Source organism: Mustelus asterias, chromosome 23, assembly GCF_964213995.1.
Source record: "Mustelus asterias chromosome 23, sMusAst1.hap1.1, whole genome shotgun sequence".
In the NCBI taxonomy this organism is placed as follows: domain Eukaryota; kingdom Metazoa; phylum Chordata; class Chondrichthyes; order Carcharhiniformes; family Triakidae; genus Mustelus; species Mustelus asterias.
Genome location: NC_135823.1, coordinates 69,144,017 through 69,158,322, shown reverse-complemented (window position 1 = coordinate 69,158,322; position 14,306 = coordinate 69,144,017). Strand labels below are relative to the sequence as shown.

Genomic DNA, 14,306 nt, shown 5'->3' with positions numbered 1-14,306 from the left:
GCCTCAACTGTTCAATCTCTCTTCATGCGACAAACCCCTCATCTCTGGAATCAATCTAGTGAACCTCCTCTGAACTGCCTCCAATGCCACTACACCTTTCCTCAAATAAGGGGACGAAAACTGTGCGCAATACTCCAGGTGCAGCCTCACCAATGCCTTGTATAGTTGCAGCAATACTTCCTTACCTTTATATTCTATTCCTTTAACTAGAAATGCCAACATTCCATTCGCTTTCATTATTATCTGCTGTACCTGATGCTAGTTTTTTGTGACTCATGAACGAGGACACCCAGATCCCTCTGTACCTGAGCACCCAGAAATCTCTCCCCATTTAGATAATAAGTCGCCTTCCCATTTTGCTGACGAAAATGCATGACCTCACACTTATCCACGTTAAACTCCATCTGCCACATTTTGGCCCACTCTCCTAACATATCAATATCTATTTATAGGTTTCTTATTTCCTCATTGCAACTTACTGTCCCGCCTGAAGTGAATTGATAAGATGGGTGGAGAGGGAATAGAACGTGAATGAGTTGTTTTGTATTCATTCATGGGATGTGGGCATCGCTGGCTAGACCAGCATTCATTACCCATTCCTAATTATTCTTGAGAAGGTGGTGGTGAGCTGCCTTCTTGAAACATTGCATGGGTAGGTACACCCACAGTGCTGTCAGGGAGGGAGCTCCAGGATTTTGACCCAGCGACAGTAAGGAACGGCCAGTTGCAATGCTAATCAACTCCTGTGTCTACTTGTATACGGATTGATATTGAAAGCTATCATGACCAAAACCACAACAGTAACGCCACTGAAAGCTTAGCGTGATGGTTAGATTATCTCTTGTTGGAGATTTGATTTATTATTGTCACATGTATTAACATACATTGAAAAGTATTGTTTCTTGCGTGCTGTACAGACAAAACATACCGTTCATAGAGAAGGAAATGAGAGAGTGCAGAATGTAGTGTTACAGTCATAGCTAGGGTGTAGAGAAAGATTAACCTAATGCAAGGTAAGTCCATTCAAAAGTCTGACAGCAGCAGGGAAGAAGCTGTTCTTGAGTCGGTTGGCACGTGACCTCAGACTTTTGTATCTTTTTCCCGAAGGAATAAGGTGGAAGAGAGAATGTCCGGGGTGTGTGGGGTCCTTAATTATGCTGGCTGCTTTGCCGAGACAGAGATGGTCATTGCCTGGCATTTGTGTGGTGTGAATGTTACTTGTCAGCCCAAGACTGGATATTTTCCCGATCTTTCTGCATTTAGATATGCACTGCTTCAGTATCTGAGTCGTCGCGAAGGTGCTGAACCTTGTGCAGCCATTAGTGAACATCCCCACTCCTGATCTTATGACGGAGGGAAGGTCATTGATGAAGCAGCTGAAGATGGTTGGGCCTCGGACACTCCCCTGAGGGATTCCTGCAGTGATGTCCTGGAGCTGAGATGACTGACCTTCAATAACCACAACCATCTTCCTGTTAGATACAACTCCAACCATGTCTCCAACAATAACATGGAGATGCCGGTATTGGACTGGGGTGGGCACAGTAAGAAGTCTCACAGCACCAGGTTAAAGTCCAACAGGCTTATTTGGTAGCACGAGCTTTTGGAGCACTGCTCTCCACTCACTTGATGAAGGAGCAGCGCTCCAAAAGCTCGTGATACCAAAAAAACGTGTTGGACTTTAACCTGGTGTTGTGAGACTTTGTACTCCAACTATAACGGCAAGACAAGGAAGTAACAAACTAAACTGAACTTATGGAACAACTTTTTTAATGTTTGTAGTTAGACTGCCACCTACTGCACAAAAATGACTCCAACAAACTTTGTAAAGCGACTGGATCAGCTCCACATAGTACGGCCAGTGGACAGATATTAATTTCGGAGAAAGAAAATGAAAATGAATAAATCAGATCCTTAAAATGAACCTGGAGATTGGAAAACTTGGACACAGATTTCATTTCTTCAATAAATACACCAGTGGATGTGGTGTATTTAGATTTCCAGAAGGCATTCGATAAAGTGCCTCACAAAAGGTTGCTGCATAAGATAAAGGTACACGGAGTTGGGGGTAAAGTGTTAGCGTGGATTGAGGATTGGCTTTCTAACAGAAAGCAGAGAGTCAGAATAAATGGGTGCTTTTCTGGTTGGCAATCAGTGACTAGTGGCGTGCCGCAGGGATCGGTGCTGGGGCCTCAACTATTTACCATATACATAGACTATCTGGAGGAGGGGACCGAGTGTAGGGTAACAAAGTTTGCAGATGACATAAAGATGAGTGGGAAAGCAAATTGCGAGGAGGACACAGAGAGTCTGCAGAGAGATTTGGATAGGCTAAGTGAGTGGGCAAGGATCTGGCAGATGGAGTATAATGCTGGCAAGTGAGAGGTTATCCACTTTGGAAGGAATAATAGTAAAATGGACTATTATTTAAACGGTGAAAAATTACAACATGCTACTGTGCAGAGGGACCTGGGGGTCCTTGTGCATGAATCACAAAAACTCAGTTTGCAGGTGCAGCAGGTAATCAAGAAGGCAAATGGAATGTTAGAACATAGAACATAGAACATAGAACATTACAGCGCAGAACAGGCCCTTCGGCCCACGATGTTGCACCGACCAGTTAAAAAAAAAACTGTGACCCTCCAACCTAAACCAATTTCTTTTCGTCCATGAACCTATCTACGGATCTCTTAAACGCCCCCAAACTAGGCGCATTTACTACTGATGCTGGCAGGGCATTCCAATCCCTCACCACCCTCTGGGTAAAGAACCTACCCCTGACATCGGTTCTATAACTACCCCCCCTCAATTTAAAGCCATGCCCCCTCGTGCTGGATTTCTCCATCAGAGGAAAAAGGCTATCACTATCCACCCTATCTAAACCTCTAATCATCTTATATGTTTCAATAAGATCCCCTCTTAGCCGCCGCCTTTCCAGCGAAAACAATCCCAAATCCCTCAGCCTCTCCTCATAGGATCTCCCCTCCATACCAGGCAACATCCTGGTAAACCTCCTCTGCACCCTCTCCAAAGCCTCCACATCCTTCCTGTAATGTGGGGACCAGAACTGCACACAGTACTCCAAGTGCGGCCGCACCAGAGTTGTGTACAGTTGCAACATAACGCTACGACTCCTAAATTCAATCCCCCTACCAATAAACGCCAAGACACCATATGCCTTCTTAACAACCTTATCTACTTGATTCCCAACTTTCAGGGATCTATGCACACATACACCTAGATCCCTCTGCTCCTCCACACTATTCAAAGTCCTCCCGTTAGCCCTATACTCAACACATCTGTTATTCCTACCAAAGTGAATTACCTCACACTTCTCCGCATTAAACTCCATCCGCCACCTCTCGGCCCAACTTTGCAACCTGTCTAAGTCTTCCTGCAAACTACGACACCCTTCCTCACTGTCTACCACACCACCGACTTTGGTGTCATCAGCAAATTTGCTAATCCACCCAACTATACCCTCATCCAGATCATTAATAAATATTACAAACAGCAGTGGCCCCAAAACAGATCCCTGAGGTACACCACTTGTAACCGCACTCCATGATGAATATTTACTATCAACCACCACCCTCTGTTTCCTATCCGCTAGCCAATTCCTGATCCAATTTCCTAGATCACCCCCAATCCCATACATCTGCATTTTCTGCAGAAGCCTACCATGGTGAACCTTATCAAACGCCTTACTAAAATCCATATATACCTGTTGGCCTTTATCATGAGAGGGATGGAGTATAAAAGCAGGGAGGTCATGCTGCAACTGTACAGGGTACTGGTGAGGCTGCACCTAGAGTACTGTGTACAATTTTGGTCCCCTTATTTGTGAAAGGATATATTAGCTTTGGAGGGGGTACAGAGAAGGTTCACCATGTTGATTCCAGAGATGAGGGGGTTAGCTTATGAGGAGAGATCGAGTAGACTGGGCCTGTACTCACTGGAGTTTGAGGGGAGACCTTATAGAGACATATAAGATAATGAAGGGGCTAGACAGGGTGGAAGCAGCGAGGTTATTTCCACTTACAATGGAAACAAGAACTAGGGGGCATAGCCTCAAAATACGGGGGAATCAATTTAGAACAGAGTTGAGGAACTTCTTCTCCCAGAGGGTAGTGAATCTTTGGAATTCTCTGCCCAATGAAGCAGTAGAGGCTACCTCGTTAAATGTGTTTAAGTCACAGATAGATAGATTTTTAGCCAATAAAGGGAATTAAGGGTTATGGGGAGCGGGCGGGTAAGTGGAACTGAACCCACTATCAGATCAGCCATGATCTTATTGAATGGCGGAGCAGGCTTGAGGGGCTAGATGGCCTACTCCTGCTCCTATTTCTTATGTTCTTCATTCGTGTAAGTTTACCCTCAGCAATGTGAAAGATAATGACGCTTACCATCCTTAGGAGTTGTTGTTGCAAATTCCCTTTGCAGAACATACAGAAGACCTTTAGGATCGATAGTGCACACTGGCTTTGACTTCAGAGCATTTGCACCTTCCTACATGAAATAACAACATTTGTGTTTACGATTGTGCATTATAAGACTTATTTTCAGTGAGGTAGCATGCATCCATTTCTGGTTATTCTGCACAGTCCAAAGGTGTGCGGGTCAGGTGGATTGGCCACGCTAAATTGCCCCTTAGTGTCAGGGGGACTAGCTAGGGTAAATGCATGGGGTTACGGGAATAGGGCTTGGGTGGGATTGTGGTCGGTGCAGACTCGATGGGCCAAATGGCCTCCTTCTGCACTGTAGGATTCTATGATTCTAAAGTAGTCTACCTCACCTGAAAAATAATGGATCCCAGAGTAAGAAATTTAGTTTCCCCGTTGGAGTATTTAACAATTATATCTTCCACTATCCTCTAAATTCGTTTTGTTCTCTTGCAATGAATTATCCGAGCCAGGGAGATGAGCAAATTCAACAAGGACTCCATTTCGGGTTGCAAGAAGCAGAATTTGATCCTTTGTAGTTTCAAGTTTTTGGATTGACAATGCAGAGCAGAGCTCATATTAAATCATCCAGGGACACACTAATACGCAATGATTTGCTTTGATTTATTATTGACACGTGCTGTGAAAAGTATTGTTTCTTGCATGCTGTACAAAGCACACCGTACAGAGAGTACATAGGGGAGAAGGAAAGGAGAGAGTGCAGAATGCAGTGTTACAGTCATAGCTAGGGTGTACAGAAAGATCAACTTAGTGCGAGGTAAGTCTATTCAAAAGTCTGATGGCAACAGGGAAGAGAACTGGTTTGCATGATGGACTGGGTGACGTACCCATGAATGAATTAGTTACTCCAGACGGCAGGAATCTACCCACAGTGCAAACTGAGTGCATGTCCAAGAGTTCAGCAATGTAATTCTGTTTGTTCTTCAGGAGGGAGACACACACAATGCACAAGACCTTTCATAGATTTAATGCCCAACCTATCCAGGGCAGCTGATTTTTCACAGGCATCAACAGGGCACTATAATTGATCCATGGCTGTGCCCGGGGGGGGGGGGGGGGGGTGGTTGCCATCCTGAAAAAGTTACATGCCTGTGTTGCAAAGCAATATGGAAAACAGAAAGATGTTCGGTTTTCAGCAGGGAAGAAGCTGTTCTCGAGTCAGTTGGTACATGACCTCAGACTTTTGTATCTTTTTCCCGACTGAAGAAGGTGGAAGAAAGAATGTCCAGGGTGCGTGGGGCCCGTGAGGGCGGTACGGTAGCACAGCTCCAGGGACCTGGGTTCGATTCCAGGCTTGGGTCACTGTCTGTGTGGAGTTTGCACATTCTCCTCGTGTCTGCGTGGGTTTCCTCCAGGTGCTCCGGTTTCCTCCCACAGTCCAAAGAAGTGCGGGTTAGGTTGATTGGCCATCCTAAAAATTGCCCATAGTGTCCTTAGATGTGTAGGTTAGAGGGATTAGTGGGTAAATCTGTAAGGATCTGGGGGTGGGGCCTGGGATTGTGGTCGGTGCAGACTCGATGGGCTGAATGGCCTCCTTCTGTACTGTAGGGTTTCTATGATTATGCTGGCTGCTTTGCGAGGCAGCGGGAAGTGTAGCCAGAGTCAATGGATGGGAAGCTGGTTTGCGTGATGGATTGGGCTACATTCTTTTGTAGTTCCATACCAAGGTAGTTCCATAGCAGGAGCCATACCAAGCTGTGATACAACCAGAAAGAATGCTTTCTATGGTGCATTTGGAGAGAGTCGGAGCTGACATGCCAAATTTCCTTAGTCTTCTGAGAAAGTAGAGGCATTGGTGGGCTTTCTTAAATATAGTGTCTGCATGGGGGGACCAGGACAGGTTGTTGATGATCTGGACACCTAAAAACTTGAGGCTCCCGATCCTTTCTACTTCGTCCCCATTGATGTAGACAGGGGCATGTTCTCCTTTACGCTTCCTGAAGTCGATGCCAATCTCCTTCGTTTTGCTGACATTGAGGGAGAGATTATTGTTGCCGCACCAGTTCACCAGATTCTCTATCTCATTCCTGTACTCTGTCTCATCATTGTTTTGAGATCCGACCCACTACGGTGGTGTCGTCAGCAAACTTGAAAATTGAATTGGAGGGAAATTTGGCCACACAGTCATAGGTGTTATAAGGAGTATAGTAGGGGGCTGAGAACACAGCCTTGTGGGGCACCGGTGTTGAGGATGATCAGCTTCATTAAAATGTTCTTACAACAATGCATGAACTTGAATTCACAAACAATCCAATACAAACAGGGGCTGGGCATTGTTACACCCAAACCACAGCACTCATTACGCAACGGCACATTCACAGGTTACTATGGGTTGAGGGCATTAAGCCAAATCATTCCATTGGACCTAATGGATCTGCAGCAGTACTGTTCTATTTTAAAATATATTGAAATAAATGTGTTACAACATGGAAACCGACATCCAGCCCAAACAATTCATGTCAGCACTTACCATCAACCTGAGAACATAGTTCTGAACACATTTGTGTATCTTCAACTCATTGTCCTTCACACTCCTATCTAAATCGAATTTCAAATGTTGGCATAGCCAGAAGCTATGAATGCAAACATCACACCCTCCAACTCTGGTAAAGAAATCTCCCCTGTCCTCTGTTTTCCTTTATTTTAATCCTGTATCTGTCACTTTGTGCTTTTCACCTAACCACTGGAAGCAATCGATTCCCATCCACCATGACTTGCGCTCCAGAACTTGCCACGCACCTAGCCAAACTGCTCCAGTACAGTTACAATACTGGCATCTACCCAGCAATGTGGAAAATTGCCCGGGTATGTCCTGTAGACAAGAAACAGGACAAATCCAGTCCAGCCAATTACTGCCCCATTACTCTACTCTCGATCATAAGAGATGGAAGGGGTCATCATCTGCGCAATCAAGCAGCACTTATTCAGCAATAACCTGCTCACTGCTGCTCAGTCTGGGTTCTGCCAGGGTTACTCAGCTCCTGACCTCATTACAGCCTTGGTTTAAATATGGACAAAAAAGTTAAAACTCCAGAGATGAGGAGTGAGCGACTGCCCTTGACATCAAGGCAGCATTTGACAGAGTGTGACATCAAGGGGCTCTAGTGAAACTGGAATCAATGGGAATCATGGGGAAAACCCTCCACTGGTTGGAGTCATACCCAGCACAAAGGAAGATGGGTGTGGTGGTTGGAGGTCATTCATCTCAGCTCCATGATATCACTCCATGATTTACTAGGATGCTACCGGGACTTGATGGATTGAGTTATAAGGAGAGGCTGGATAGACTGGGACTTTTTTCTCTGGAGCGTAGGAGGCTGAGGGGTGATCTTATAGAGGTCTATAAAATAATGAGGGGCACAGATCAGCTAGATAGTCAATATCTTTTCCCAAAGGTAGGGGAGTCTAAAACTAGAGGACATAGTATGTTTAAGGTGAGGGAGAGATACAAAAGTGTTCAGAGGGGCAATTTTTTCACACAGAGAGTGGTGAGTGTCTGGAACAAGCTGCCAAAGGTAGTAGTAGGGGCGGGTACAATTTTATCTTTTAAAAAGCATTTAGACAGTTACATGGGTAAGATGGGTATAGAGGGATAGGGGCAAATGCGGGCAATTGGGATTAGCTTAGGGGTTTTTAAAAAAAGGGCAGCATGGGCAAGTTGGGCCGAAGGGCCTGTTTCCATGCTGTAAACCTCTATGACTCTATGTCCCAACTTTTCAAAGCTTTACACAATTCAACATATTTCACTCAATTTTTCCAAGGTTTTCCTCGGCATTGCTATTTGCTCACATTAGGCAGCTTTCTAGGTGAAACTGTGTCGTACCCTCTCGCCCTTTTTTTAAAACCCCTAAGCTAATCCCAATTGCCCGCATTTGGCCCATATCCCTCTATACCCTCTCGTCTCAGCAGCCATCCCATGCACTCAACAGTGTCTTAGACAGCACAGAATCCTCAGTGCAGAAGGAGGCCATTCGACCCATCGAGCCTGCACCAACAACAATCCCACCCAGGCCCTATCCCCGTAACCCCACATATTTACCCTCCTAATCTCCCTGAAACTGAGCGATAATTTAGCATGGCCAATCAACCTGACCAGCATGTCAAGTGCCCACTCTCAAGAAAAGCAAGGCAAGGTTTACGGAGCAGAAACTGTCAGCGTGAGCTGCTTTCCCAGTATCAAAAATATAAAAAAGGGCACAGGCTTACAAAGATTTAAAATCACAAGGTAGCAGTTAAAAGACACCAATATAAGACAATAACTCCTTTATCTCTCAAAAGAGCAGAACTGATTATTCTGGAAAGTGCAACTTAAAACTGAATAAACATGACATGCCATATTCTCTCTAAGATGTGGAGATGCCAGCGTTAGACTGGGGTGGGCACAATAAGAAGTCTCACAACACTAGGTTAAAGTCCAACAGGTTTATTTGGAATCACGAGCTTCCGGAGACACCTGTTGAAGGAGCAGCGTGATTCTAAATAAACCTGTTGGACCTTAACCTGGTGTTGAGAGACTTCTTACTCTTCTCTCTAAAGACGTGCGGGTTAGGGGGATTGGCCATGCTGAATTGCCCCTTAGTGTCAGGAGGACCAGCAGGGTAAATACGTGGGGTTATGGGGATAGGGCCTGGGTGGGATTGTGGTCGGTGTAGGTTCAATGGGCCAAATGGCCCACTTCTGCACTAAATAAAACCAAAAGGGAAAATGCTGGAAAATCTCAGCAGGTCTGGCAGCATCTGTAAGGAGAGAAAAGAGCTGACGTTTCGAGTCCAGATGACTCTTTGTCAAAGCTAAAAGGCAGAGAAAGTGGGAGTTATTTATACTGCAGGGGGAGGGAATGAAACATGAACTGTCGGGATTCTTTGATCTATGATCATTTAATTTCTTTAGTGTTATTAAAATAACTCGTATTTCGTTTGATCCTTCACTTTCCCTAATCCAAGGAGGAAAACCTTAAAAGTAAATTTATTCACAGTTCATTTCTTCAGCCAGTAGCTCATTCCCTCATATTTTATATGGCTCATTTTGTTGGTCTGCCTACCCTTCAGAAGTTTGCCAACCCTTCATTCAGGATTGTAGTGGAGTCTCTGGGAACAATCAGGGGCGCCACAGTGGATTAGCACTGCTGTCTCACAGTGCCAGGGACCAGGGTTCAATTCCTGGCTTGGGTCACTGTCCGTGCAGAGTCTGTGTGGGTTTCCTCCGGGTGCTCCGGTTTCCTCCCACAGTCCGAAAGACGTGCTGGTCAGGTTGATTGGCCGTGCTAAATTTTCCCTCAGTGTCAGGGGGATTAGGAGGGTAAATATGTGGGGTTACGGGGATAGGGCCTGGGTGGGATTGTTGTCAGTGCAGACTCGATGGGATAAATGGCCTCTTGCCATTCTATGCTTTCCAAGACACTGTTGAGTGCAATCCAGGAGGAAAAAAAACACATTTTTGGTTTAATATTGGGAGATAAGGCAGCAGATGGGGCTGGAGGCAGAGTATTGTAAAGAAAGGATTTGCATTTATGCAAAGTTTATCATGAGCTCAGGCAACCCAAGGCTCTTTGTTGACAAAGTACTTTTTGAAATGTGTTATAATGTCACGGATCAGGATGCAGCCATCAGCTTGTGCACAAGAGAGATCCCACAAACAGAAATTAGATAAATAGCCACATAATGGCTCTTTATTTGTGATGTTGGACCAAGGCCAAATATTGATAATGTGATAAAACCTCCGGAAATAATTCCAGACCAGTGGTGTTTACAATATACAACTATCGCTGGTGATTGCACAGTGTTCAACACCATTCCTCAGATACTGAAGCAGTCCATGTCCAAAAGCAGCAAGACCTGGTCCAGGCTGAGAAATCTCAGTCATGAGGAGAGATTGGAGAGGTTAAGACTGTTCTCCTTGGAGAGAAGATGGTAGATTTGATAGAAATGTTCAAAATCATGAGGGGGCTGGACAGAGTAGACAGGGAGAAACTGTTCCTGCTCGTAAAAGAATCAAGTATGAGGGGATTTAAGGTGTTTTAAGAAGCAAATGTGATGTGAGAAATAACTTTTTGACACAGCCAGTGGTTGGGGTCTGGAATGCACTGCCTGGAAGTGTAGGGGAGGCAGGTTCAATTGAAACATTCAAGATGGTGTTAGAAAATTACTTGAATAGACACGATATGCAGGGATATGGGGAAAAAGGCACCAAGTTAGGATGACGTTTGGAGAGCCAGTGCAGACAGGATGGGCCAAATGGCCTCCTTCTTCACCATCGCAATTCAGTGACTCTGGAGTTAATGTAACTTCAACACAAACTGCAGTGGTTTAAGAAGGCAACTCAACAACCACCTTCTCAAAGGCAATTAGGGATGGGTAATAAATGTTGGTCTATCCAGCGACGCCTACATCCCATAAACAAATAAAAAAGCCTCTTAGGTGAGTTTATGACGGTTATTTAAACTGTCATTGTAGAAATCTATTCACTTCCTCATCAATATATCTTGGAAGGCATGCAAAATTAACTCAAGACCTGCTGTATACACTGAACACTGAATGTGCAATGTTTCCTCTGAGTGGCAGCCTCACCCTTCAGACACTGTGTACACACAGGCAACAAGCCCACTAACACCTCTACTTTCTCAGGAGGCTAAGGAAATTCGGCATGTCCGCAACAACTTTCACCAACTTTTACAGATGCACCATAGAAAGCATTCTTTCTGGTTGTATCACAGCTTGGAATGGCTCCTGCTCTGCCCAAGACCGCAAGAAACTACAATGGGTCGTGAATGTAGCCCAATCCAAACCAGCATCCCATCCATTGGCTCTGTCTACACTTCCAGCTGCCTCGGCAAAGCAACCAGCATAATTAAGGACCCCACGCACCCCGGACATTCTCTCTTCCATCTTTTCCGTTGGGAAAATGATGCAAAAGTCTGAGATCACGTACTGACCAACTCAAGAACAGCTTCTTCCCTGCTGCCATGAGGCTTTTGAATGGACCAACCTTGCATTAAGTTGATCTTTCTCTACACCCTAGCTATGACTGTAACACTACATTCTGCACTCTCTCATTTCCTTCTCTATGAACGATTTGCCTGTATAGCGCGCAAGAAACATTACTTGACACTGTCTATTAACACGTGACAATAATAAATCAAATGAAAAGACAAAAAAAATCTAAATTCATACAGGTAAACCAACACACAGTGAAATACACACGCTCACACGGGTAAACCCAACACACACACAGGGACATCTCCCCCCACACACACAGTGACATTCACACAGGTAAATCACACACACAGTGACATTCACACAGGTAAATCACACACACAGTGACATTCACACAGACAGACAGACACACAGACGTAAACCCCCCCACACACACAGTGACATTCACACAGGTAAACCCCACACACACACAGTGACACTCACACAGGTAAACCCCACACACACACAGTGACATTCACACACAGACAGACACACACACGTAAACCCCCCCCCACACACACTGACATTCACACAGGTAAACCCCACATACATAGTGACATTCACACACACACAGACAGACACACACACAGACAGACACACACACGTAAACCCCCCACACACACAGTGACATTCACACAGGTAAACCCCACACAGGTGAGCTCAGCTCTGCCCCACACACAGACTGAAGACACTTGCCAATGAATAAATAGCGGTTTGTTTCACCTTTAGCTGTGAGTAGCGCTCAGTGAAGTCTCGGGTTGAGGAAGGGAGCTGGATGTTGTGGTTGTCGATGAGAAGCGGCATTATCGCAGCGGCTGCTTCTCCTCTCACCCTCAGAGCGCTCTCACACCGCGCTGCTCTCTGGGAGTTGTAGTCACCTGCTGCCTCCAGTGCCGTCATTTCCGGGGGAGGGCCCGGAGCCAGGAACTACATGTCCCACAATCCACCGCGCGACCCAGCTCCCAGACAAGGGCATTGACCATCCAGCAGCCCAGTCTGTGCACAGACCCTGTTAGTACCTTCCTGCTCCTGGACACAAGCTTTTCGGAACACTCACCTGACGAAGGGGCAGTGCTCCGAAAGCTTGTGGCTTGTGCTACCAAATAAACCTGTTGGACTTTAACCTGGTGTTGTGAGACTTCTTACTGTGCCTATCCCAGTCCGACGCCCTGTGCCTATCCCAGTCCGACGCCCTGTGCCTATCCCAGTCCAACGCCCTGTGCCTATCCCAGTCCAACGCCCTGTGCCTATCCCAGTCCAACGCCCTGTGCCTATCCCAGTCCAACGCCGGCATCACCACATCATGGCTCCTAGACTTCCACACACCCTTCTGCTCACCCCCTCCTGCCCCTTCCTAGGGGGATTTCACAGTACCTTCATTGCAGTGTTAATGTAAGCCTTACTTGTGACTAATAAATAAACTTTCCAGCTCCTGCAAACCTGCTAATCCCCTCCTGCAAACCCCCTCTTAGGGGATCACCCTAGGGGATTTTCACAGTAACTTCATTGCAGTGTTAATGTAAGCCTTACTTGGGACTAATAAATAAACTTTCCAGCTCCTGCAAACCTTCCACCACTCCCTCCTGCTCCTGCTAACTTCCTCTTGCTCCTGATCCTTCACACACCCTGCTGCTGGTCCTGCAAACACACAGATGCATCCTGTAGAAATACACATACCTGCCTACTTTTAACTAATACAAAAGTGTGGCCAAATTCCACTCCAACTCGATTTTCAAGTTTGCTGACAACACCACCATAGTGGGTCAGATCTCAAACAATGACGAGACAGAGTACAGGAAAGAGATAGAGAATCTGGTGAACTGGTGTGGCAACAATAATCTCTCCCTCAATGTCAACAAAATGAAGGAGATTGTCATCGACTTCAGGAAGCGTAAAGGAGAACATGCCCCTGTCTACATCAACGTTGATGAAGTGGAGATTTTTGAGAGCTTCAAGTTCCTATGTGTCCAGATCACCAACAACCTGTCCCGGTCTCTCCATGCTGATGCTGTAGTTAAGAAAGCCCACCAGTGCCTCTACTTTCACAGGAGGCTAAGGAAATTCAGTATGTCTGCTACAACTCTCACCAATTGTTATAGGCGCACCATAGAAAGCATCCTTTTCAGATGTATTACAGCTTGGTATGGCTCCTGCTGTGACCATAGAAACATAGAAACCCTACAGTGCAGAAGGAGGCCATTCGGCCCATCGAGTCTGCACCGACCACAATCCCACCCAGGCCCTACCCCCACATATTTTACCCGCTAACCCCTCTAACCTACGCATCCCAGGACTCTAAGGGACAATTTTTAACCTGGCCAATCAACCTAACCCGCACATCTTTGGACCGCAAGAAACTTTCCAGCTCCTGCAAACCTTCCACCACTCCCTCCTGCTCCAAGACCGCAAGAAACTGCAAAGCGTTATGAATGTAGCCCAGTCCATCACACAAACCAGCCTCCCATCCACTGACTCCATCTACACTTCCCATTGCCTCGGCAAAGCAGTCAGCATAATCAAGGACCCCATGCACCCCAGACATACTCTCTTCCACCTTCTTCCATTGGAAAAAAGATACAGAAGTCTGAAAACGCATTCAACTGACTCAAGAATAGCTTCTTCCCTGCTGCCATCAGATATTTGAATGCTCCTATTATATATTTAAGCTGATCTTTCTCTTTACCCTACCCATAACTGCAATACTATAACCTGCAACCTCTCCTTTTCCCCGATGTGCGCAATGAACGGTATGCTTTGTCTGTATAGCGCTCAAGAACAATACTTCTCACTATATCCCTGTAGGTGACAATTATAAATCAAATCAAAAATGATGGATATCTGAATTGACAGAAAATGCTGGAAGTCTGAAATA

General features: G+C 45.7%; 1 protein-coding gene across 1 annotated transcript in view; it reads right to left on the bottom strand.

Annotated features, from left to right (window-relative positions):
- ntan1 (N-terminal asparagine amidase) overlaps window positions 1-12,314 on the bottom strand; it is a 30,255-nt gene extending 17,941 nt beyond the window's left edge. Inside the window, exons 1-2 of the mRNA XM_078240891.1 lie at window positions 12,158-12,314; window positions 4,407-4,509 (exon numbers count right to left, since the gene is read on the bottom strand). Coding sequence (XP_078097017.1) covers window positions 4,407-4,509; window positions 12,158-12,238 — 184 coding nt within the window. The 5' untranslated portion in view covers window positions 12,239-12,314. The remainder of the gene's footprint in view (window positions 1-4,406; window positions 4,510-12,157) is intronic.
- Between the last annotated feature and the right edge of the window lie 1,992 nt (window positions 12,315-14,306).